At 41.1% G+C, this 25,568-nt stretch overlaps 1 protein-coding gene and 1 non-coding gene across 2 annotated transcripts; one reads left to right on the forward strand and one right to left on the reverse strand.

The window, feature by feature from the left end:
* Nucleotides 1-76: 76 nt before the first annotated feature.
* On the reverse strand, nucleotides 77-24,952 carry LOC126521838 (haloacid dehalogenase-like hydrolase domain-containing 5). The gene is made up of 10 exons (XM_050170553.3): nucleotides 24,817-24,952; nucleotides 23,382-23,629; nucleotides 21,787-21,899; nucleotides 20,805-20,895; nucleotides 18,274-18,310; nucleotides 17,258-17,432; nucleotides 12,740-12,785; nucleotides 5,572-5,714; nucleotides 3,919-4,081; nucleotides 77-3,366 (listed from the first exon to the last, which is right to left on the reverse strand). The coding sequence occupies exons 2-10, from the start codon at nucleotides 23,580-23,582 to the stop codon at nucleotides 3,163-3,165; spliced, it is 1,173 nt and encodes a 390-aa protein (XP_050026510.1). The 5' UTR covers nucleotides 23,583-23,629; nucleotides 24,817-24,952; the 3' UTR covers nucleotides 77-3,162.
* Nucleotides 22,653-22,725, forward strand: TRNAL-CAA (transfer RNA leucine (anticodon CAA)). Its single transcript has one exon. It is a non-coding gene; the product is annotated as a tRNA-Leu (tRNA).
* Nucleotides 24,953-25,568: the final 616 nt, after the last annotated feature.

A 25,568-nucleotide genomic window follows, 5' to 3' on the forward strand; every position in this document is an offset into this window, starting at 1 on the left:
ATGCTTTCAGATGCTTCAGCATTTAATACTTTTAGTACATTCTACAGATATATGCTATGTGAAGGCACACAACATGTAGGGCTTCAATATCAGCAGTTTATTCATAAATAGGCATCTGATGTAGTAGGGCTGACTTTCTTGTAAATTAATACCTACAGACATTCTATCAAGTATACTAAAAGGGAGGTCTACTCAGTCACATTTGTTCAAGAACATGCTATTGCTATCTTCACCAAGGGACAGATATTGAAAGATGTATATAAAAGTCCATGCAACGGCGTTTCAATCGAACATCGAGTGTTTGTTTAAAGTGACATGCTGATGGAAATGCTATGCAGAACCTGGTCTCGGCTGAGGTTACAAAAGGCACTTCAAAACACAACTATTTATAGCATGCAGTGGCTACTGTAATTTTTGCCTTTGTTGTTACCAAACAAGCATAACGACAGGCATACTCTAGCATGCACCTAAGAAACATCACATACAAACAAATGTGGTCTTAGAGGACGACAAAAAAAAAAAAAAAATTGCATGGGGCATGGAGAAACAAGAGGTCATGAACCTTACACATAACCATGCATCATGCTTCGCAGTACTAAGTATATAGCTGAACCTTGATATAATGAAGTCATATATGACACAAAAATACCTTCGTTTAATACAATATTCATTATAGGCATATATTTGCAATTAATATCAATGACAAACATTTTAGATTTATGCAATTATATCCAATAAGTTGCTACATCCGTATTCATTATATTGAAGTTTGGCTATATAGCCTTCAAATGTAAACCATGATTCTAGAGAGACCAAGGTATTTCTTTTCTACTACAGTACCGCAACATGTTTTCACTAAAGGAATACAGTTCAGCAGTGCCTACTCGAAAGAATAAAATGAAACCTCACCAATATAAGAGTTTCCAGGAAAAAAAAAAAGAATAAGGGAGAAAATCTACAGAAGCTGTAAGAAATATTCAACCTAGTACCCTTCTTATAAAAATAAGCGTGAATAAGCTCTCATTGCCAAACACAGCAAGAACAATAATTGAGATTACAGTAGCAAGGAGAGAGAGTGAGAGAATTCAAAGCACATTCACTTCATTTGTGCCTATATAGACAAAACTTGGAAAACTTAGACAATCAGCTTTCAATTTTTACAGCGGCAAAAGTATGCAACAGTTTCAAAAGCATACACACATATGACGATATAATGACAGTACGTGTGAGTGGCACAATGTTACTGCAAGCAATGAACATTTTACATAACATTACACAAGTTTTTAAACACCTGGTGAGAGGACTGAGAGGTGAGAGGAAAAAAAACGTGCAAGTTGCTCTCTGTTGGCCGCAAGTTGCGCGCTGCCCTAACAGACTCCCTTCCCATAGCACGAAATTAATGCAGTAATAAAAAGCATCGTGAAATTGAGCAAATTTGCGGACAATGAAGACATCGTGAGAGTTTTTGCTATTGTGTATCAAGTGCACAGTGTCAATATGAATGTAGCGCGGATTATGAATAAATGTAGCGAAAGTGTCTGCCGGTGCAAAGGATAAGACAAAGTATGAAGAAACAGTGGCAGCACTAGGACAAACACTGCAGGATTTATGACAGCCTTGGCTTCCTAAGAATTCAAGTAAAAAGGAATAAGGGCATCAAAACTTCAGCGCTCATTTCTTTCACTTGAAGCGATAGAAGGGCACATATTAACAAAACTGTAAGAGAAGTAGTAACATCACTTCCTCATGTAACTACAGATGACGTTACATTGTGTAGATTACAGTTCATACATTCGAAACCATATACATATACATCTCCACATGACAAAAAGTGCCAGGCCTCAGAACAAATTCAATCAATGCAATATTGTAGCAATATAAAAAAAAATATATGTATATAGCAGGAACATACAAACAAGGCTTACACATTATAGGAGACAGCAATTCTTGAGTTCAACCTCTTCTTGGACTACAAAAATTTATTGCACCGAGACTGCTCAACATCTGATAGAAGTGGAGCACAATTGGTAAGGCATTCGTAAACAGAACTAAAAAAACTTGTCTACCTGGTGTCGTAGTTTGGTTCACATGTGCAATGTTAGGAAGAAAATGAAATCATAAAGTCCTCTGGCAACAAACAATTGAAATGCTTTTCTTCCTTCCTGTCTACATCTCAAGTAAAAACTAAGAAATAAATGCACCATCCATCCTTGTGCACTAAGCTTCTATAAACTAGGGTAGTAGCTGCTGTTTGATATGCTAAAGTTGTGCTGCCTGTAACCATTCCAAACGGTCACGAGAAGTCCATGGCAAACTCAGCCTTACTACTTCCAGGCTAACTGCACTCTGGGTAATCAGCAAACTGACTTCAGTTATACATGACCTTTCTTTTCATGTGACTAAACACCTTCAGAGAGAAGTGGCTTCATGAAACAAGTAAAAAACACAGCCACTAAGCCACAGGTGACCTACAAACAATCAACACCTTCCATTTTCACTGTGAAACATCCGTTAGAGTACCAATGAATTCAGCAAGCACTGTGCCTATCATTTTTGCTTTGATGGCATCAGGAGTGGCGACAATTTTTATACAGCATGCTAGTGTTGAACCGACACTGCATGTTATTCTGGAGTGGCTGTCACTTAGCACTTGCGGTAAATGCTCAAAATGCATCTGAAATCCTGGCTCTTAAAACTCTGTTCAACACGGCCCTCATGGTGTATAACAGAGGATATAAGCTTCCACAGCGCAAGCAATACGATGCTATCTCCAACCTGTCAAATGCTTCGAAAAAATAACCTCTTCCAGCTCAAAACGCACTCGAGACAGATAGATAGTCTCAGCCATCTGCTATGTGCTACAAAGCAGGTGCATAAAATAATTATGCACAGTTAAAATAGTCGGATATCTGTTTTCCATGCCACATATAATGCAGTACCTATGCGGGTGATTAATGGGCACATATTCTTCATGTGTTTAAATGTGTCATAAAGCAAACAGGAAGCAAATGAAGACGCTGGTGGCAGCAGGGGGAAAAAAGAAGAGAGAGAGAGGGAGGGGTGACTTCACAGAACCAAAATCATTTTTAAAAATAGAGAGAGAGAGAGAGCAGATGTGCGCAGAAAAATCCTCATTTCAAGCCATAGGTGGTTGTGCTGTCATCAAGAGAAGCCCTCCTGATCGAAGATTAGTTCTATGGCAGAGAGGATGTTGTCAACACGATATGCCGGCTCCTTGAGGCCGACTTCGACGGGCAGGAAGTCGCGTGGCGTGTGCTCGCACGCATCATCGTGCAGGTCTTCATTGTACACGCCTGTGTGCACCAGCACAGATGTACAGCTCACGGCTCCGCAGTTGCTCATCATCTGCAGCACACAAGAAGAAATGGTAAACTTGGGAGACACAGAATTTTAAAAAGTGCCATTAAACACCTTTTCACAGAACTGAGCAACATTCCGGAATGAGTGCAATGCATTTCTAGAAGTACGTTCCTAAAGACATTTTTTTAGAAGGATGTAATATGAACAAAGGCATAACAATAACAGCAATATTTGCTTTCTGTATTTCCCCTTGACTTCTTAATTTGTCTAAGCTGGGGCAATGCCAACAACAATGCCTTGTCCATCTCTCCTTTTTTTCTTTTTTTCTGCGATACATTAATGTGAAACTTTCTAGGTTGGCAAAGGACTGGTGACCGAACAGGTAGGATGTGTTAAAGGGGCCCTGCAACATTCTCTGAGCATACATTAGCACGCTAAACTGCCATTGCAAGAAACATTTGATTGCCCCTCATAAACCATCAGCCCACCATGCTTCCGCACGGCATATCATGCAAAAGTGTAAATTCAAGATACTGCAGGAAACACTGAAGGCTTGAGATAAAAGGGCCATATGAAGGTTGGGGCATCAAAGCTTACCCCAGCAGTGGACTGAGAGTCTTTGGACATGGTGGAGTTCAAAGCTTGACGGGCAGAATTAGAGCCAGCTGCCAGAATTGCCTTCGGAAAATCATCCTTTCGTCGGCGTTCCAGGTAGCGGTTGTACAGGTTGGCACCATAGATGTCGGTGTTTATGTTGTCACTTTACACAGAAAAAGAGGAAAACTAGCGTTAGTCCTAAGAGAACAAAAACATTATTCTGAATATCTAGCAGTGTCAGGCATGCTTGAAGCTTATATGAATGTAAAATTTTGCAACTAATTTACACAGTAGCAGAAACACAATCACTGTGCATCCTGGATGAATATGTTAAGGAAGCCCTACCTGCAAAAGCAGCTCAAGCACCAGCAAATTACACATGTTAGTCACAGCAAATGATAGATGCAGTGACAAAGGCAGAGGCCATATATAACATTCCAAACCTCCACATCTTAGCCAAAGGTTTTAAGACAATGTACTTTAATCCTTCAGGCATGAGAAACCTTTTGAACATGTTTCTCCTCCACACCCAGATGACCAACATTGGGCAAATATACTTTTTCTTTTTCCTCACTACAAAAAAAAGGCAAGCATAGAAAAACGCAATACTGAAGTTAAGCTAGGGACACAATAACTTATTGACATCATATTTGCAACTATAGGAATTCATTCCAAATACTGTATGCATTTCTTACATTCTGTAATCAACCAGAAATGTTGTGTAGCACAGATGAAACAGCTACGTCATCATCAAATTCAAAGAAAGTTGAAGTCGCAAGCACAGTTTCAAAATCAAGTTCTTGATTACATATCGCTTTATCCGGAAAGGAGTGACGAATGCTGCTTCACACACAAAGGTCGCCAGAAATACCTCACTGAACTTGTTATTAGTCCTCTTGTGAGACCAATGCTTGTAAATCGTGCATCTCTAAATTGGCTTCTGATGTTCCTGTGAATGCCCTCTGTAGGACTCTGTGGGGGCACAGACTACATTTTGAGAAACATTGTTCAAAGGCAATCCATGATACATAGGGACAAAAAGATGAACAGGCGTGGATGTAGGTAGTGTGCTAGACCACCTTCCTTGCTTTTTAAACTTACCGTGCCACTCACAAGGTAACTCGGAGACCCACCCGTGCACACCTGCTGCTACTCATGAGTACACTCATTTTGCATTTTAAGTGCACTCTCTGCCTCTCCTGAGGCAACTCATGCAAAAAAAACAACATGCGAGCCTGTTGTCCTATGCATGGAGAGGTTAGCTAAACACATAGAACTTGAGATGAAATTTCTGAGAGCAGCCGGAGCACATGTCTCGGCCCTCTGTCACTTCCATCTTGGCAGGTCCATCCATGCTTTGACAGATGAAAAGTTTTTTTAAATGTTGATGAATTACGACTAGGACAAAAGCAATGATGAGGAACCAGCTTCTATGTAGCATGAAGTGTCTCCTAGGGTGCTCAGACTTCAATGGGGCTGTCCAGCACACTTACGGAAATGAGTGTCAGTTTCTGTCCTGTCCTCATCGCTTTGCATAAAGCAGATGACTGAGCTCAGACAATGCTACACAACTGCGCACAGCTTTATTCTTCGCCTATCCTGTGCAATGTCAAAAAAGCGGATATTTGAAGCACATAAAATGACAATTCTTACCCAATGGCAAACAGGCGTCGCACTGGGTGAGTGATCCCGAGCCTATGGGCTTCTTCCTGAACACAAGACTCGGCGTGCAGGTATGTTATCTCGCTGGGCTTTCCAATTAATGCTGTGTAGATCATGTCCCTACCGGTTACTTTCTGCAAGAGGAATGTGTTAAAGACACATTCATTCCCCAATAAAACAACATTGCAGAAAGTTTTCTTTCCCGAAGGAGCAACATATCTTGTTACTCCCATACCCACACTAAGTCACATTTATCAAACTGTTCAAAAATAAGAAATGTGACACTTATAATGCCTTCCTCGATAGAAAATGGACTGGCAACTGTGTGGCCAGTCTATATATAGCGTCGTGCATCGTTACACAAGTTTAGCAAGTTTTCAGTGTCGCTGCAGAAGTATTCAAATAAAAACGAAGGAAGATTACCGAATTATAATTTTGAAAAGTAATTTACAATGAAGATAAACATCTGAAAGCTGTGGAAGGTGGATTGAGAAAGCTGGACCAGCTTGTTCTACTTACTGTATTTGTGCATTGTTATTAAAATTAGGGAAGAGTAGGAAGGAAAATAACATTAAAGTAATAAATTGCTTATTTAGTAATTGCCCAGTTACTTCTGTGGGGCAGTAATTCGTATATAATCAATTACATTTTTGAAAGTAGTAATTGTTATTGTAATCGAATACTTTTTTTCTGCAAGGTGTACAAGTCTGGCTACTATCCTGAACACTGTTTTTCTAAATGGTAAAGAGGCAGCATATGGCAAATATGAAGTGGCAAGGCATCATTCATAGTAGGCTTTTACTGGGTGCACTGTTTGAAAGTTAATTCTGAAAATTGGGGCAATAAAGATAAGGAGGTTATTTGCTTCACTAACATATTTCTTGAGCTGGTGGCATTCTTAAAGTGCAAGATAATAAAATCACTGTTAAATAAATTTTTGAAGGCTTTTGTTGCCAAAATCAACCAAAAAATACAATGGTGTTCTAGATTATTTTGTACAGAAACCTGCAAAGAAGTTTCTGGGAAAGTAAGTGGAACACGGATGCACTCCGCTACAAGATTGCGAACCGATATACTGAAATTGGTGCTACTCTTGAGATACCCACTAAATGCAGAAGCTTGGAGCATCAAATGGCATTCATAAAGAAAGCAACATGCTTGTAGAGTAATAACAAGCTAACCACATTTTTTTTAAAGGGCCCGGCCTCACCAGATCTGGCGATTTTGAGCTGACAAGCGCAGAGCATACAATTCTTGCAAAGAATTTGCAAAGAATTGCAAAGTGTTTGCAAAGGATTACATCGCTACGCGCCATGAAAAAGTCTGAAGGTTCAATCTGAAAGCTGTTTTCCCTTTCCCTTGCAGCGACTGCATTCCAAGCCGGACGGTGACGTAGTCGCGTCCCTGCGCTTACATACTTGTGTCCGCAGTGTGACGTCGCTCATGGTGACACGCGTCTTCGAGAATTATTGAAGGCAACATCTGTTATTTGTGTGATCTGTTGCTTGAATTGACGAATTGAAGTTTAGAGAAATAATAAAACACACAAACAGGATGTCTGCATGTTTTTTGTTTTACTTCGCCCGAAGCAAGAGAGACGTACTTCCGCTTTGTCTGCTTGTTCCCACGGTTGTGCAGTCACATGCGCAGGTATCGAAACTATGCCATTTTCTACCGTGTTCCAGCGCACGATCATGCTCTGCGATCCGCTTATTCTGCCTCAGTATTCGTGTAGCACTGAATTATACCTCTAGTCATGTGTCCTTCTTGTGCACAGCATGCAAAATCACAACAGCTTGCATGCAACGTCGTTAAAGAAAGCGCGCAGTGCTGGGGGGGGGTATTAAGGCAGGGCCCGTGACGTATGCGTCATGCGATCCTCGAAGTCTGGTATGGGAGAACGCAGGGAAAGAATTTTGCTTGCGGAGGAGAGACGGGGCGAGTGGAGAGAGCGTCTCGCTGTGTAGTGGAGCTCGCCTCCTGAAATCATGGGTTCGCAGCACTGACATATTTCTATCTTGGCAATTAATGAGCTTATTTGACAAATTTTTTCGGCAGAACACTCCCTAGAGGACACAACAACTTCCAGCGTGTAACCAAAATTTGCTATGGAGCCTGGTGAGGGGCCCTTTTAATTAAAAATATCAATGCACAATTTTATGTGTAACTAGGGTACTAATGTCTGGTAGTAGAAATAATGTGTTGCTGAAAAAGAAACTTGTTTGCCTCTGCTGGTATGATCCCAAAAATTGCACAATGTCATCACTGAAACATTCAGTATAGATTTCACAGAACATCCAACACCCCCAAAGCCGACCTGGCATATTGATGGCATACTTCGAAATTTAAGACTATGCATAGGTAGACACAGCCGTGCATCTGTGCCATTTAGTCTTGAATGTTCCAATTGGCTTCCATCAGTTTCAGCAAAATGAAATGTGATGGAACAGTAACGGGTTTGGCATAATGTATTGTAAAGCATATGGTTAACAAAAGTGTGCTATACTTGCAGACAACTACCTGTGGCTATGAAGGGAAAGCTACGGAGGCAAAGCGCACACAAGTGAGAGCACTTCTGAAGAGTCCCGCATTTTAATCCAGGTTAATTTAGGCTGGGGAAGACAAAACATAAACACCTTATGAGCAACAGTTAAGACAGAATACACCACTAAGTGTAAACATTTACTTTCTTTTGTGGCTTTTCCCTTCCGTGTCTGGGGAAATGCGAAATTTTCGCATGTGGAAGCTGCTTTGATTCAGCGTCTGTTCCGAGCAACCAAAAGCACTGTCAAATGCTGCCAAACTACTTGGCATGGTAATACGTGCAGCAGCCATGTGCCCGTACCTTTCCCTTCATAGCCACAGAAAGTTGTCTGCGAATATAGACAATGCTGTTTTATCTAGTGCACATGCTTTTGGATAGTGCTCAAACAGTTTACAATAGGCACAGGGAAAGAAAGATTGCAAAAGAGCAATTCCCATTAAATATAGAACACAATAGACACTATGTCTGCACAATAGGAAGGGCTTCAAGTCTGCTTAAAGGGACACTAAAGAGAAAAATGATTTCTTCTGCATCAGTAAATTACCTCTCTAGGACACCAAAAACACCACTCTTACTACGATAAGACGCTTGGTAAGCAAGAAAAAGTGCGAAAACGGAAGACTCGTGGTCACGCCTGCTTGAAGTTCCCGCACCTGGTCGCTGTGGTGTCATGGATTTTGATGGCATCTTCTAGGGCCTACTTACATATATAGCGGTACAGATTGACTACACTGAGTTCTAAAGGAACCAAATATTAAACATGGCAAGTTTCAGGAACCTTTACTCAGCCAACGTGGTCCAAATGCGAAAACATACTTTGGGATCCCTGACGTCACATTGACGTACCAGCGTCGGGGTTTTGGTGTGAAATTCAAATAGTGATACCTTGACCTTCATTTTCTCGTCTAACAATCAAACTATTATTTTGAAATGACTGCCTGCAGTGTTCTCAAACACTGCTTTATTAGGCCAAACCGATTTGTTGTTTCGCTTTAGTGTCCCTTTAAATGAGGCTTGAAATGGCCATCTGAGATAGTAGGACATGCCGGTACTTTTTAAAAGGGCAAGTGTTGACTCCTTTTCAGTCACGACTGTTTGCCAAGTAGTTATTGTGGTCAAGACTTGAAAAACACTTGTGGTTTAATGAACAGACACTTTCTGATCACACAGCAAGGCAGTCTCAAATTCAGCATTCAAGTATTCCGAACGCAGTTACGTAGCAGACTTAATGTGTTTATGTAATACACAAACACACACACACACATATATTTACAATTCAAAGCTGCACAGTATGTCATGACAGATACCATAATGGAAACACTCTGAATTCGTTTCGAACCCTCAAAGGTTTATCATCATCATCATCAGTTCTGTTGCAGGATGGCGGCCTCTCCTAGTGATCACCAATTACCCATTTTGCACCAGCTGAACCTCTTTTATGCTTGCCAATTTCCTAATTTTATCAAGCCACCGATTCTCTGCAGTTCTTGACTGTGCTTCTCTTGACACTCGAGGGTTCTTCAGTGTGAACTATGAAATACAGTTGGTTTTTTTTTTCATTTTGCCTCGATTGGAATTTGTCTGCTGGGAACTGAAGCTGTGATGTCCTGCTCAGCAGCAGAATACTAACTGATCCACCATGGAGGGCAACAGGACATAAAAAATCAGTTTTGTTTTCTTCTCTTTTTGGAAATGGTGAGGAGCCCTGTTCTTCTGGAGCAGTTACTAATCCACACCTGCCAACCTTGACGTATAAAAAATACTGCCAGTCGGAGCCAAAAAATATAAAAATTCAGTGAACAATACAAAAAATTGTTTTGTTGCTTAAGGCGTTACTCAGAAATCTTGCAGGCTGTTCTGTAGCAGCTCTCCAAACAGTGAACTCGGCTCCAAAGTCGAAGCAGCTATTGTACTTACTCAAGCCCTAGCATGCAATTTTTCCCAGAAAAACCTGCTTAAAAGTAACATGCGCCCTAGATTGGAGCACAAAAGAAAATCAACAGTAGACCATTTTCAAAATTTTGAAAGCACCGCTTCTCTGTACTACACACTTGCCCAAATGATGGCGGGACCAGTCACTGAAGACGAAATGCTAGCAGCACACTCTGGGCATTGTCTTGCGCATGCCTTCATCACGATATCTACATTTTTTTTATCATAATACAGTAAACTTCCGTTAATTCATCTCCGGTTAATTCGATCTCAACTGAAGTTCCCAGCCGGCGCCCATGGATTTTTAGCGGTCCAAACTCGTTACTTCTATCCTGAAACTGGCCTTTGCCGGACAATTCAAACCTGACCAGTCGGCACATACACGCCTGAGCCCTATGGTGACTCCAATAGCGACCTCTTTAACGGCAGCGTCTGTCTCAGCGATGCTTAGAGGTCAGTGAATGCACTGAATCATTTCCTGTCGAACATGCCTATTTCCAGCCTTCCATAGGAAGATGCTCAAGTAATAATCGTATCTCACAATGTCTGGTTGAAGTACTTACCCGATTATAACATGCGCCTTTCTTTCTTTAAAAGGGAAATTGGACCGAACATTTTCTGTGTGGTGCAACACGAAACCAAAACTGCCTTTGCAGCGTTCGTGTGCTTTATCGCTTAACATGGATGCATTCCGGCGAAGCTGACTTAAGGAAACCAACAGCTATTGTGCAACACATATTACCCATTTTTCTTGCTAAAAAATACGGGCCATGTTACACTTGTACTTTATTTAGGAAAATTAATGTCATTTCTACATTAGTTTTCTACTTTGAACACGTAGAAATCGGGCATGCGTTTCATTTGGTGGCAAATAGAATAGGGCAAATACTGCCAAATGAATCAGCAGCGTACTTCGGCATTTTTCTGCATCTTGCTTAATTCGACCTGCTGGATAATGCAATCAATTCTGTCAGTCCCGTCAGGTTCAAAGTAAAGAAAGTTGGCTGCACTACAAAAAAATTGTGCTTGTACAGGTTGTTTGGAGAAATGACTACGCTGCCATTATTTGGGCGAATTGCCTAGCAGTAAAGCTAGCTTTACAATCCTCCACAGGGTCTGTGTAACACGCTGTCAATCCGCGTTGCAGAAGAACAAAGAAGTTTACGAAGTTTATCGTATATTCACCTAGCGTTCGCCAAAGTTTTCGTTGCCGTTATACATTGGCTCTATGAATGGGTGGCGCTGCTGCTAGAAAGTGTGAATAATGGAGCGAGTTCAAAATAAAAGGCTCTGAAAATTGACTAGGGCAACTGTATTTGTATTGTTTTGAAATTAGATTTTCCATAAGCTGTGTGGAAATGAAAATCGTTAAATTATTGATGTCAATACAGCAATTGTGAAGAAGCTTTAAAAATCGGGCATTTTACGACAAAACCATAAAAGTTGGCAGGCATGCTTTACAAATCCTTTGGGTCCCAGCAACGCAATGGCCTGTTTCACTATTACAAAAGGGCCGTGTATTTCTCACATGGGGAACAAAGGTGGCTATTGCTGCAAATAAAGGGCTCCTTTCTATATCGAGACACAAAAGTCAGGTCAGTTTAGGTTGATAGAGTTATTCTTAAAGATAACAAATATACCACTGCAGTTGCAGAAGCAAACACTTCTTCAAGTCGAAAAGTATTGTGAAAATACATGCATGAGGACTGGCATTGCTATTGCTTACGCTTATGGCATGTCGAGTGCTGACACACACACACACACACACACACACACACACACACACAAAAAAAAAAAACACACACACACAACAAAAAAACATAAGTTATACATTTGAAAAAAAGAAAAAGAAAAATAAAGTTTATTCTACAAAGAGTACAAAAGGCAGCAGCTTGGCATGACGGCAGGGACTGAAATGTACATCAACACCAGAAGTGTGCCACAGTTTCGATGCCTTTCACATCATTTTTTTAAATCTTTATTTTGCTTGCTTGTGAACAACAATGGCCCAAAAGTAGAGCCAAAATTTTCAAAACAATGCCTTTAGCTTTTGAATGATGTGGCACATGGTATCATGGTTCCAAGCAATGTTTATGTATTTGCACACAATTATGACAGCTTTTATGGTTTATGCATTATTCTGTCTGGTCTGTTCAAGAGAAAACGTGAACAGGTCAGTGAGATAGCAGGTATCATATGCTTATTCACTTAAGTCATGAAAAAATAATGAATGAAAAAAAAAATGGTTGCAACTCCACCAGCTAGGTTGCACATGCCTGACATGTTAAATTTTTGTCTTTCATCCAGCCACAACATTCATCAAGTGGGCTTGCATAATTAAACTTTTCTCAGTGTTCCCCAGGTGCATGCAGACGCAGTGAGAACGTGCCTTCAAGAAGTCCAGACAAGCGGACTGCAATACCCTCACACAGCAGAAGATTTCTGAGTGAGAAACAGACAGGTGTTTGTAATTTCATTCTGCAGTTAAAGTTCTCAATCCAGATCAAGCTGGTGTTCCTCGCTGAAATTTATCACCCTCAGCATAAGATTTCGATACTATGTATAGTACACTCAACTTCCTCATACAGCAAAAAGTAAGACAGATGACATGCAGCTGTTCAACGATTATGCTAGAGTCATTTCTGATGCACGTTTTGTACGAAAGATGGGAGATATTATTACCTTGTACAAATTCTCCAAACAGACTAGAAAGGCTCCGTGACCAAACCTGGGTCAAAAAGGAAAAAAGAAATTTATTTAACACCTTAAGTAAACAACAATAACAAAAGTTTGCAGCCTCTGGGGCTCATGTTGTCCCCAAGCAATATCCGTCATCTATCTTGCGTGCCCTTCCCTTTCTTTACCGTTGCACACCCGGTATTTTCAGGTCACCAATGCCATGCATGTTATCAACATGACATAGCGTTCATGACAGGAAAGTAGCGAGCAGAGCGTTTTCAAGAAAGGAAACGCAAGCAAGACAGATGACCATTGTTGGGAACAAGATATGTCTCAAACTGCATAAGCCTTTTTTTTCTGAAGCACATGATACTGGGAGCACAGACAGAAAAGTCTAAAAAGCAGCTTCACTAAACCTATGCTTAGGTACTTAAAGGAGTACGATGACATTCACAACTTGCCATCTTTTTTACATTAGATGTGGGTCCCAATGCAATAAATGCACCTAGAAACAAATAGCGACAAGTGTCGCAGGTCACTTGACAATCATAATACTTGTTTCTGCAAATGAGCTTTGCCTTCAGTACCTAGTTGGTGAATGCATAACAATGGCATGATACACTGGCCTATACCATTCTTGCGATCACTGCATCTTCAATGTACGAGCGCAGCCACAAGACGAGCGGTGCTCTCTCTCTTTTTTTTTAATGAGCAACACCGTCCCACTTAGCCTTCCCAACACATGCGAAGACATCACAATAATGTCAATGACACCAGACCCAGCATTTCCAGACTAACTTTAGCATTAAATTATAGGCGTTTTATAACTATCATACCTGCTAAGTGCCACATCCTTAGGAGCAAGAAGTGTTGTGCAGGTTTTCTACAACTTCAAAAATAAGTGTCTGTATGTCTTTAACAAACTAATGTTCCCTTCAATCCAGTAATATATGCATGAGAGCTTTCTAAGCAAGATTAGAGACACAATAAATTTTCTTTCCACTTTTCTTGGGTGCTTTCCAGTTATGTGGTTAAGAAAGGAATGCCTTAAACCAACATTAAATAACAGAACTTTGTATTATTTCCATATTGCCTTTGCTTGCTTATTTTTATTTCAGATGTGTTTTTTACCACCCCATCCATACCACAGCCGAGGAAGGGGCACGTTTGGCCACCTACAGCAGCACTGCAGGAATCGCTACGAAGCAATATGTTAATCAAAATCTGCACCTCAACTTTAATTTCTTTTCTTGCTATAACGTGACACCATGCTACTTATTCAGAGATGCAGCTAGCAACACACAGTGCCTGTTGCACGAGCCAATACACGCAAAAAAAGCAAAAGGCACAATAATCAGCACAGAGTCGAGGACAGTTTTCTTCCACGGACCTTATCTCAGGGGTCCAAAAGACGACTGATAAGTTTAACGTGGCAGCTAAGGACCCTGCCAGAACATGTCTGCTATGCTTCCGGTCTAAACGCCGTCCCGGCCTAAATTTTCAGCCTGTTGGCGCTGTTTGTACAAACATGCGTTGTTCTGTAGACCCTTTTCAAGCATATACAGATTCTCAGCGTTGTTCCATATCAGTTAGCTTCCTTCCTTTAACTTTTATTACCATTGTTTAGACCTTTACCAATGTGCTTTTTAGTTTCTTTCAGTTTGCTCTGTCATTTTTTATTATGACCAACTGCTTCTTACCAATGGCACCACCACTGACGCCCCTCCACGACAAGGGGCCCTTTAAGGGCTATATAAGTGATGATGACGTCAAAATGAAAGTGTGGTTAGTTCTTGTACACTGTGAGGACAAATGCTTCACTTGTAGCACTGTGAGGACAAATGCTTCACTTGTAGCCATTATAAAGACATGTGGCACTGCTTTGAAATGGTACATACCACTATAACACCTTCAAACTACAAGCATCAGTGCAACTAGATTCAAAACTTTCTATGCAAGTATTTCCTAACACTTCTAATTACACCTGTACTGTAAAATAAGCTATTTTGTGCAAAGTGTGTTAGAAGGCATGCACTGAAAGAAAAAAAATCTAAAATGGTTGTTGAAAGTACCACTACATAGTCATGGAGCAGTTTGTCTTTTCTTGTTTCTTTTTTTTTTTTCCACAGCAATCTTAAATCAGGCCAGTTTCATGAGTGCATGTCTTCCAAGCATACCACAGGTGAAATATTCCATTTAGTAACAGTCCGTAAATATTTTTGTGAGTTCAGGCATGAAGTCCACAATTGACAAAACAATAAAAGTCACTAGAAAGCTCCTTAATTTCAAGCACATTTTGCTGTTGCATACTTTCAGTGATGCTGAAGATGCAAAAAATGTGTTAGCTAAGTGTTCGAACAGATGAGAGCAAATTTTTCCCTCCTGATGAGGATAAATACCATAGGTGGTTACCATTAACCATTAATTAAACAATAACTACCATTAATCTCCTGAGTGCCATGCATGAGATATGCCTTTCGTGACCCCTTCGTGGTGCTCCGTGTACACCTGTAGTTTATTCATGTTCATGACACACCACAGCACGGTTGTGCCATCAAGGTCAAATTGATTGGTGATATTATTTCCAGATGATAGATGTCATGTCTATGTGTTGCGATAGTTCACGCTGCTGCTGTTTCTTTCTTTGTGGTCACTTGCACCTCCAATTTTCTGACACAGAAGATCAGCACAAGAAAAGTGTAGTTCGAGCAAAGCTGTAAATCAGAAACTTCAGATACAATAGTACAGCAGCTTCAGAATGCCAGGAGGGCCACTACGTTCCCACGACAAGGAACCGAATCATTTCTGGTCACAAAGTCTATGCCCAAGCGCCTTTTTAAATGAGCAGCACATCGTGAATCAACACCTTTCATTTACAAAAAATAATTTTAATCAATGCAGCACTACAATGTGCGTGCATAGCATGCATTAAGTTGTGTTCCGCACAACACTCGTGCAAAAAAAAACAAAATTCACGAGCGTTCCAGCAGGTCAAAGAATTAATAACTTTATGCCGTGCTTGATACATCTGTGTAAGGGCACAAACACCAATCTTTAAAAGCTGTGTTGCCAGGCAAAGCCATTAAGAAAAATATAACCTGGTTTATCACTCATGCCAATTAAGTGGTCTTCGTGTTATGGTAGTTTGATTCCAATATACATGTTCATCTTTTTATGCCACTGCAGTACGTGCAAGCTTAAATCGCACCGTGCCATCTAATACAGTCGAACCTGAATACATTGAATCTGAAGGGGTTTACAAAAAAGTTTGATATATAGGCGATTCAATATTTAAAATAAAAATCTTATATAAAGATTTTCAAGGGGATTTTAGAGCTGTTCAAGGTACACAGTAATTCATTATATATATGTGGGTACAATATATCAGGCTTCGACTGCATTATAAACCTAAAGCACTGAATGATTTCTCATCTACAGCTATAACACAACTCTTTAACCTTTCTGTAGTGCTGATGACTATAGTAGTCATGAGTGATAGTACCTTCCATGTGTACAGATGACGATGACATCCACAAATTTGCTTCCAGTTGCAATTCTAGACATTAAATGGCCTCTGTGTAGTCTTTCATTTTATTGTAGAGTGCAGCTCTCAGGCGGCCATTCCTGCATTGAGCGTCGGCATGCCTTGGCGGCGTTACACCTCGTAACCGAACGAACGAGCACAGCGAAAGATTAAAGCGAACGCGGAGCACAGTGCGAAATGAAATAAGAGTGTGCGAGGAGGAAATTGGAGGAGGAGAGTACAGTGAAAGTACGAGGCAGAAAGTAGAGGAGGAGTAGAGGGGAAATAGCCTGCGCATGCGCCGAGTTGCCAGGGTGGCATGAGGCGGGGAGGGCTGTGCTTGTCCACGGCGTCAGCTGCTGAGGTCGGCCCACAGTACCCGCGTGCGATGGGGATCACTGCTCCTGAAAGGGGGCAATGGCAAGTGGCTACGAGTAATGCTCGATGTGACGCTCCCTTGGGTGTCGTCGCCGCCGACACTGGTGGCATGATTTCCCCATGACGAAGGGCTGCTCTCGTTGTTGGTGGAACGAAGGCGTGAGAAGAAAAGCGTAATGCCACGCAAGAAAGGCTGTGCAGTGATGACTGCTACGATATGGCACCAAAGTCGCACGCATCATCTGTATGGAAACAAAGCGCGCGACTCGCAGCATTTTCTTCCTAATATAAACCATGTACCTATGTAATCATAATACAAAATATTCACATGCGAAATAAAAACGCATATAGAGCTGCTCTCAAATTTTGCATTAGGGAGTAGTGTAACCGCTGGTGAATTTTTTCTTTTTTGAGCGTTTGAATGCTTGCACTGGAAACATTTCTGGGAAACTTGGTGCAAATTTTGTAATTTTGTACAGCATAGAAAGAGTTCATGGTATGATACTCCATTACATCACTGTTATGTCTTCCTTTCCTAGCACCTTCACAGCAAGACAATTCCAGAGCGCTGAAAAAAAAAAACAAATCGAGACAATCGCACAACTGTTCATCATGCTAACCTTGGAAGACATGCCTCAGCCATCCATTGCAGGTCCATGTTGCAAGCCAAGATGGGCAGGTGTGGGTAAGGAATGGCAGGGGCGGCAGTGCATGGAAGACCGTTTGTCATGAGCACGTCTATTATCAGCTGCAGGCTTGTCTCCCACCTCACCGGCTCACCAAACAACACCACAGCTGGAAAAGACGGAAAATAGATGTGCTTGGCCTTATGCCTACCTCCCAAGCTTCTGCTGGAACAGGTTTCTATTGTCTATTTAAGATTCACGTTATAGACCAGAAATGGCCTGGATGGCTGCTTAAGGTAAAAGCTGTAGTGAAAAAGCTTGACAGAGGTTCAGGCAGCCTCCATAAAGTAATTAGAGAGCTTTATTCTGTCTCTACATGTAATACCGTCCACAAAACACCAGGCTATCAGAGACGTTCGTGAGAGCAGCCGTGTTGGTGGCGCCATCATGTGGTGTAGGGCTTAACCAGAATTAAATAAAGAACAATACTATTGCAGTGAACTGCCATATTCTACTTAGCTGCTACTGTAAAGTGTTGGCAATGACGATCGTCCACATGCAGTTTGTTGCACAAAGTTACACAATAAATCGGTACTGGCATTGTTACTCCTGGCCATGTCCAGTAACCCGGTATTCCATGAAGGTAATACAGATGAAAAAGCTGAAATTTTTTATTCAGACAAGCTGTTGCTAAACAAGATGGACTGCCACAAGCAGTCCATCAACGGACTTCGTAAGTATTATCATTAATACAGAACAGACTGACTGATTTGATTTTTAAGATCATAAAAACAGTAATTTTGGGCTTCGCATAAATTTTTATTTCCTGGGGTTCTTTAACATGCACCCAAAGCTTGGTACACAAACATTCTTTCATTTTGCCCCACTTGAATTTCAGCAGTCATGGCTGAAAATAAGACCTATGACCTCAAGCTTAGCAGCAGAATGCCAGATTCATTGAGCCACCATGGCCAGTGAACGTAGGCCAGAAGGTTGAGTGCTGACCTTACCTTCAACCCTCGGAAAGTATCGCTCATAGGGTGAAGGCTGCAAGCAATGAGAAAGAAGTGCATTCCATTCAGTATATCATCACCAACTGTGAAAAATTGTCTAATTTAACATGCCCAATTAGACATAGTAAAATAAAAAAACAAATGATTTCTTTTAAGTTTAAATATCAAGACAGGGAAGGGGTTGGAGCATTAAAATTGACTGTACTGGGGGGGTGTGCTGCCTTTCTATAGAAGGCTGGTGGAAATAGACATGTCATGAATTACAGGACATAAGAAACAGCACATGAGAACAGACCACTTTCAAAACATTTCTAGTATGACTGAAACAGCAAGGCCTAAAATGCCCTTCTTATAGCCAGGTTCTATTTCAGCAATTTCCCACTGAAATATTTTTGAGACTTGGGGAGAAAGAAGGCCCTTATGTATTTGTCTTTATTAAGAGTATATTTCAGATACTAGCTACAATTAACGTTTTTCTTTGTGCTATAACTGACTTTTAAGCAGTGATTGAACAAGCTGTCACAAAAAAACACAAAAATACAGAAGTAGGAAATGTATACTGCAAAAGTAGTAGAAGAGGCGATGCTAACTTATTGGTAAGCATGACGAATTCTTTGCAAACGGAGCATGAATTATTTGCACTGTCTGCACAATTTAGGTTCAAGACCCTTTACTGTGCCACCCACAATTATATTGTGGTTAACATGTTTGCTGGTTACAGTACTGTCATTATGCTTGGTATATGAAATCAATATATTTCACAAAGTGCAGCACAGTATAATCTACTAGTAACAATGCTGTTCATTGTAAGACAATGCTCATGACCAATGTAAGTGCCAGTTGTGATTGAAGCTTCATGCTTTGTTGTGTGAAAAAAAAAAACAAAAAAACAATGCAGTAGATAGCTAAGTGTTCTTAAAATGTCAGAGTAAACATCAACAGTCTTGGTGGAGAAATTATTATTTGCCTGAAGAAGAAACTTTGAACCAAGTTCCATAACAGGTGTTTCAGCAAACACTTTCAAAACATTTTTTAAATTGCCTGTGGCAGATAGCAAAATTCTAGTTCGTGAGCTGGTCTACACGGAGAGGCAGACATTATTTGTGAAAAAAATTGAAATGCACAATGACTAATTAACAAAAGTCCTCTAATTATAGTTTTAATCAATTATCCTATGGCTCATGTTGCAATTTACAAATTCTAGCTGGGGAGTTCGCAAGGCGGATCCACTTGTCGTAGTGAATTCACAGGATGGCACCAGTTTCGAGATATTAATTCTTGAACCTTGCGGAGAAATGCATTGGCATTCCAGTTACTTTTTTGCTTTAATGCATAAAACGACGTTTTTTTAAGAAAGTAACTGGAACGATAGTGCATTTTTACCGCAAGTTTGAAGGCACGTATCTCGTAAATGGTGTCATCCATACAATTATTTTCAAGTGGATATGCCTTGCAGTCTACACACTAGAATTTGTAAATTACAGTATGTGCCATAAGCCATTAGTTAAAAAATAATTAGATAATTGTTGTTAATTAGTCGATTATGCATTTAATTTTTTGTGCAAGTAATGTCCACCTCTTCGAGTAGACTAGTTCATGGACTAGAATTGTGCCATCTACCACAGGCAATTTTTAAAGATATTTAAAAGTGTTCACTGAAACACCCTGTATATACATATCAAAATGTTCTGTACTTGGCACCACAGTGCATGATGCCATATGTATGTTTCTGGTAAATATTTGATTTACCTGCCATGTTGTTGCTATGTTGCTGGTTTAAACTTGTCCCTAGCCTCTAATCTGTCAGTGCTAACCATGAAATTTAGCCCACACCAGTCAGTCCATTTGAGCTGGAATAATGCAAAACAATACTAACCTGTTTTTATTCCAAATCCAACATTAGCCCAGCATAGTAAGGCAAAATACCTGGTACATTTGCTAGAGTTTATACTTCTGGCATGCTCCTGACTGTAATAAACCTCCAGTCTACTTGCTAGCAGCAGTAATGCATAAGTTTTCCTAGGCTGTAACAAAAACATTCTAATCCCGAAAGGCTTTCCTACAAATCATATCAAAACAGTGGCTAGTTATGGTGTTACACAAACATCCCACACTGGACAACATACATCTGTCATATTCCAGCTCAAATTTATTACAGATACTACAGACATCGGTGATAAAGGCCAGACATCTGGTATTAATGTGTGGTTTTAGTATAAAATCAGACTCCAAATTGACAAGTGAGCCAGTAGGGACTGAGCTAAACATTTCCAGTTATATAAGAAACATTTAGCTTAGTACCTACTCGCTCACTAGAATGAGGTTCTGCTTTAAGCTTAATAATTAACTGCATATTTGTGCCGACTCTTAAGAGAAAAAGATCCAATGAATTTTGTTGGACAATAGTGTTAGCTATACAAAGTCATCTGCTAAAACCTGCATAAGCACGAAATTATACACATCTCGTCCTGCAACTTTATAGAAGTCTTTGCTAAAGGCACAACAAAAGGAGAAAGCTTTCTATTTACCTCAGTTTGTCTTCGTTTATGGTCTACAGCATCCAAGAGTGGAAAATGAGATCGCAAGTGATCGACCGTAGAGACTCTTGTAAAGCCTAGCCTGGAAACAAGGCACACAGGACAGTAGTCAAGAAGATTGGCCCCATTAAGAGTATTTAAAAAAAAAAAAAAAAAAAAAAAAAAAAAAAGCTTTCGTGTGTGTGCGTGCATGCATGTGTGCGTGCATGCATGCATGCACAGTGGGAGGTGGGGTGAGGAGGAGTGGCCAGCGCATCTATATGAAATTGACATAAATAAAAAAGCTAGAACACACTTCTTTACTGTACTTGTTACTAGTTATGATTACATTCATAGCAAAAGCTGCACTTCCATAATTTGAAGCAACACCTACGCACACAAAGGATGAATTCATGGATGAACAACAGAGCATGTGCTTCTGTTGCAACTGTGCTTTCAGTGCTAGCTACACAGCTAAAGGCTATGCCAGTCATTGGGAAAGATATACAGGCATACATATGATAAAGTTGTACTTGACAAGAAATCATCTTCATTATACCCTATATTAATTATGAACACAATCTTTTTATGCAGATAGCGGCAATCACCATTTTTTCAATTTGCAATATCAGATAATTTGACATATCTGTGTTTGTTATACTGAAGTTTAACCGCAGAAGGAACAAAGGTTTATAACCAGATCCCTGAATATAACTCTCTATGGCACTGTTACTATCACAGACAACTAGAACAACCGTCGTGCACATGTCTTATTAAACGGCATGGCAATGACCACTGACTGCTTTTACACGCGGGAGTAGAATGGAGCAAAGTTATAAAAGACAGAAAATAAAGAAAGAAACCTCTTACATTAGCAAATGAGAAAACAGTCTGACTGGTCCATTACTTATGTTGTGCCTAAAATTCTTTTTTTTCTCCCATGTGCTTCCACACAGGGAAGCAGAAAAGAGTCCAGAAATGCAACAAAACTTACCCATGTGCAATGTCCACGATGGGACCCTGTCCAGAGATCAAGCAGTGCTTGTCATGAAACTGCTGAAACATGCGCAGTGGACTGTGAGACATGACCACCTGCTCTTCCGTTATCTGCAACAAATAGTTATTGTCATCAAATATGCTTACATAAACCTAAGCACCTTTGAAAGAAATCTGTCAGGCAGGGTGAAACATAATAGGTGCAAAAACCTCTTCAACCAAGTTTGTAAGGGAAAGTCCCAACCAATTCAGCCTCTTCTTTAAGGATGACTATTCAGAAGGTGCAGAAGTCCCCTTTTAATATTCTCGCTGCGTTTATGAAAAGGAGGTGCTCAAAGAAACTGTACACATGATGACCTAATAAGAGCACAAGAATGCAATTATTGTTGCTTCATAAGACAATATTTCTCAAAAAGAAAGAAAAGCCCTTGGGAGAACAACGGAAGTCTAAATTGAAGCAGTCACTGTCCTAAGGATTTTCTGTTGTTATTGCAACATTAGCAGTGAGGTGTTGATAAACTTATGCAAGCACATGTGACACGGCATAGCCTCCCCAAAAATATATATATATATATCATAAGAAGCCAACAAACACTGACACCAAGGACAACATAGGGGCAATTACTCGTGCTCAATAAATGAAATAAAGAAATGATATATTAATGGATATGAAAGTGGATGAAAAAACAACTTGCCACAGGTGGGGAACAATCCCACAACCTTCACATTTCGCGTGACCTTGGCGGCAGAAAGGATGTTCCACATCCGCCGCCAAGGTTTGCGAGTGGTTGTGCTGGCTAACACTCCCAAGGTTAGTTCAAGTAACAACCCATAAATACCCAAGAAAGTGGATGGGCAAACGGCACCGCAGTAGCTCAATTGGTAGAGCATCGCACGCAAAATGTGAAGGTTGTGGGATCGTTCCCCACCTGCGGCAAGTTGTTTTTCCATCCACTTTCATATCCATTATCGTTTCTTTTATTTCATTTATTGAGCACAAGTAATTTCCCTTATGTTGTCCTTGGTGCCAGTTCGTTGGGTTCTTATGATATGACTAATAAAAATCGGGCAACTCGGCCAACCCCCTTTCTTCTCGTTCGTTCGTGTGTGTGTGCGTGCTTGTTGAAAGGGTATTTCGTTTCGGGTATTGCTTTAAGTTCTGCCTTTGTTTTGAAAATGTTCTGCAATGCTCTGCTGCAGACTATAAAAGGCGGCAGGACTCTCATCAAGCTGTACCTCAGCTTTTAGTTCTGTCCCCTCTTCTCAGCATAAAAGTTAAATAAAAGCTATTGATTGATCCAGAAAGATCCAACTAATGCTAGCAAAGCTGGCTTAGCAAGTGCATTTTTATGACACAACAATGTGAAGAGCTCATAGATGAACTGACCACACAGTGCACACCTGTACAAGAGTGTTCTAAAAATTGAGTTAGCCTTCAGAAAGTAAAAGCACCTTTAACATGTTAAATGAGTGTATGTTCACACACTGGCAATTCTGTATTCTCTGTGCTTGCAGTTGCTAACACAGGTATGTACATACAGAGCATTAGAACGCCACATGCAATCAGGTAATAAATTTGGGTGCTTTGCTTACGTGGACTCCTAGCCATCTTGAAAGTTGATCAGCTTTGTCTTGTCGCCGAGAGTTGCCAGCGTTTGTAACAAATATTGTTGGTACTCGGAATCTGCCTTTTGAGTCCACCAGTTTCTGGAATGCCTTGACAGCATGCGAGATCACTTTCCGGCCTCGAACAATGACCCCGTCAATGTCGAGAAGCAGACCAAAGTGAGCCATAATGCCAGTCTACTTGTTGGTAGCACAAATGCATAAGGTTTCATAGGCTGCAATATATATATAAAAAAGAAAATTAACATTAAGAAGGGCTTTCCTACAAAGCATATTGATACAGTGGCCAGTTAAGACATTACATAAACATCCACGTTGAACAAAATACATCTGGCATGTACAAGCTGAAATTTATTAGAAATACCACCAACATGGAAGTAAAGGACAGGCATCTGTTATGCATGCATGGATTATTTCAAAATAACATATGACTCAAGAAAAAAAAAAGAACAAGGTTGCATAAAGGCCAATGGTCTCAGATCTTTTTGTGCTGTCAAAATTCTGACGAAGAATAATTAGCTATCTAAACATGCAAGTGTATTCTCATGCGCTGCTGATAGCGGTGGAACGTTGGAATTGTAATATACAGGAAAAAGAAATGAAGTGTCCACACGGCATTCGCACGAACGACAGCAGCGATACATCAACGCGCCACTCTAAAGAGCACCTCGGACGACCTTGCAAGCAAAGCGGTTGCCGGCAAGAAAATGATGGCGATCGAACTGTGTTACGCAGCCTGTGCTACTGTTTCGCCGCAGCGAGCAGGCAAAGGAATGTGTCGCGAAGTCGACACGCCACAATATACTGCCAGATCATATTTAGTTACAGAAAAAAAACAGCGGGATGGTAGCCTAAACAGCTGTCTCCCGGTTACGCAATCCTCCGTCGCCCGATGCCGCCCGTGGACTCCCGAGCTCAAGGTTGGAGATGCTTCGGCCAATTTAATGTCGTTACCAGCTTTACGTCTACACACGCGCATCAAGCAAACACAGGGAATGCGACGCGGCCTAGTGGTTCGTGTCGACGGGACGATTCAGCGTTGCTCAAGCGTACCAAAGCGATGAAGCAGCAAATGAGAGTCCAGACGCGGCATATCAGCTGATTCTATCGGCAGAGAAAGGCGCGCTGCTGCTATGGATGAGGACCCAAGAATCAGCCGAGTATCCCGTGACAAGCTGTCCCTCCACAGGGAAACACAATGGAAGCTTGATAGGAGGGCTTCGATATCACTACAGGTTCCGGCGACGCTCAATACTGCGGCAGTCATACATTAATTCGCAAAGCGACCCGACCGACGGAGCCGGAGAGGAGGGGGACAACGGGAAAAGCCCTTTTACCCGCTTTGCCCCCAAAGCCGCAGTTCTGTAGAACGGGAAACAGAACAATAGAAGCAGCGTCTTGCCTTGTCCTGTGAGATTCCAGGGCCACTTCTTGTCCTTGACGAAGCATCAGACTCGCGGTCGTAGGCTCCGCAGTGCTGTTACTAGGTTATACAAATCGGCTTGCTGTACCTGCCATGGCGACTGAGGAGTTTTCGCTCCGAGCAAAGGAGAGGTGTGTGTGTCAGCAGCCAATCAGATGCTCAGATTTTATTGACGTCACGGTTTGAGCAACTGACAAGCGGCACGTGTTTTTTTGTGTGAACTTTTCGGGATGACGTCCGCTGTCGCAGGGGTGTTTGACGCTGTCGTATGCGGGTTACAGCACAATCTGCCGAGGCCGCCGTGTCTGCTCCGCGAGGCACGAGATGATGCAGTAGGATAAAGCGGTCGGAGCTCGTTGAGATTCCGCCCGCTTTTGTGCGCGTCGTCGTACGATATTCCCCGGGGCTTTCATTCGTAGATAAGCGTAACTCGTTTCCATTCTTTTTTCGCAATTTACCAGTTTACATTGCTATTTGTTACTTGCCCTTTCACCGCTCTCACAGCTTTTGCCCATTATTTGTAAAATACGTTTCTACCAGTGCGTGTTTTTATGAACAGGGCGCAAACAAGTGCACGCAGTAAACAAGCGCGCAATCCGTTCTTCCAGAGGCTAAAATTAGAGCATTCGGAAGTTGGAGAACGGCCTGTGCTCTTGCAAAACTGCTTTTGTCTCTTGTTCAAGAAAGTGAGAAACGACCATAACACGCCGTTGTAGAAGAATACAGCCCTC

The sequence above is a fragment of the Dermacentor andersoni genome, chromosome 6 (assembly GCF_023375885.2).
Source record: "Dermacentor andersoni chromosome 6, qqDerAnde1_hic_scaffold, whole genome shotgun sequence".
Classification (NCBI taxonomy): domain Eukaryota; kingdom Metazoa; phylum Arthropoda; class Arachnida; order Ixodida; family Ixodidae; genus Dermacentor; species Dermacentor andersoni.

Bases quoted from the DNA above. Each gene is read 5' to 3' on its own strand.
- LOC126521838 (XM_050170553.3), bottom strand. From the start codon at position 23,582: ATGGCTCACTTTGGTCTGCTTCTCGACATTGACGGGGTCATTGTTCGA. The intron at 20,896-21,786 runs GTAAGTTTTGTT...CCTTGTTTCCAG, and splicing joins ATCGTGGACATTGCACATGG to GCTAGGCTTTACAAGAGTCT. The intron at 18,311-20,804 runs GTAAATAGAAAG...CATTGCTTGCAG, and splicing joins ATAAACGAAGACAAACTGAG to CCTTCACCCTATGAGCGATA.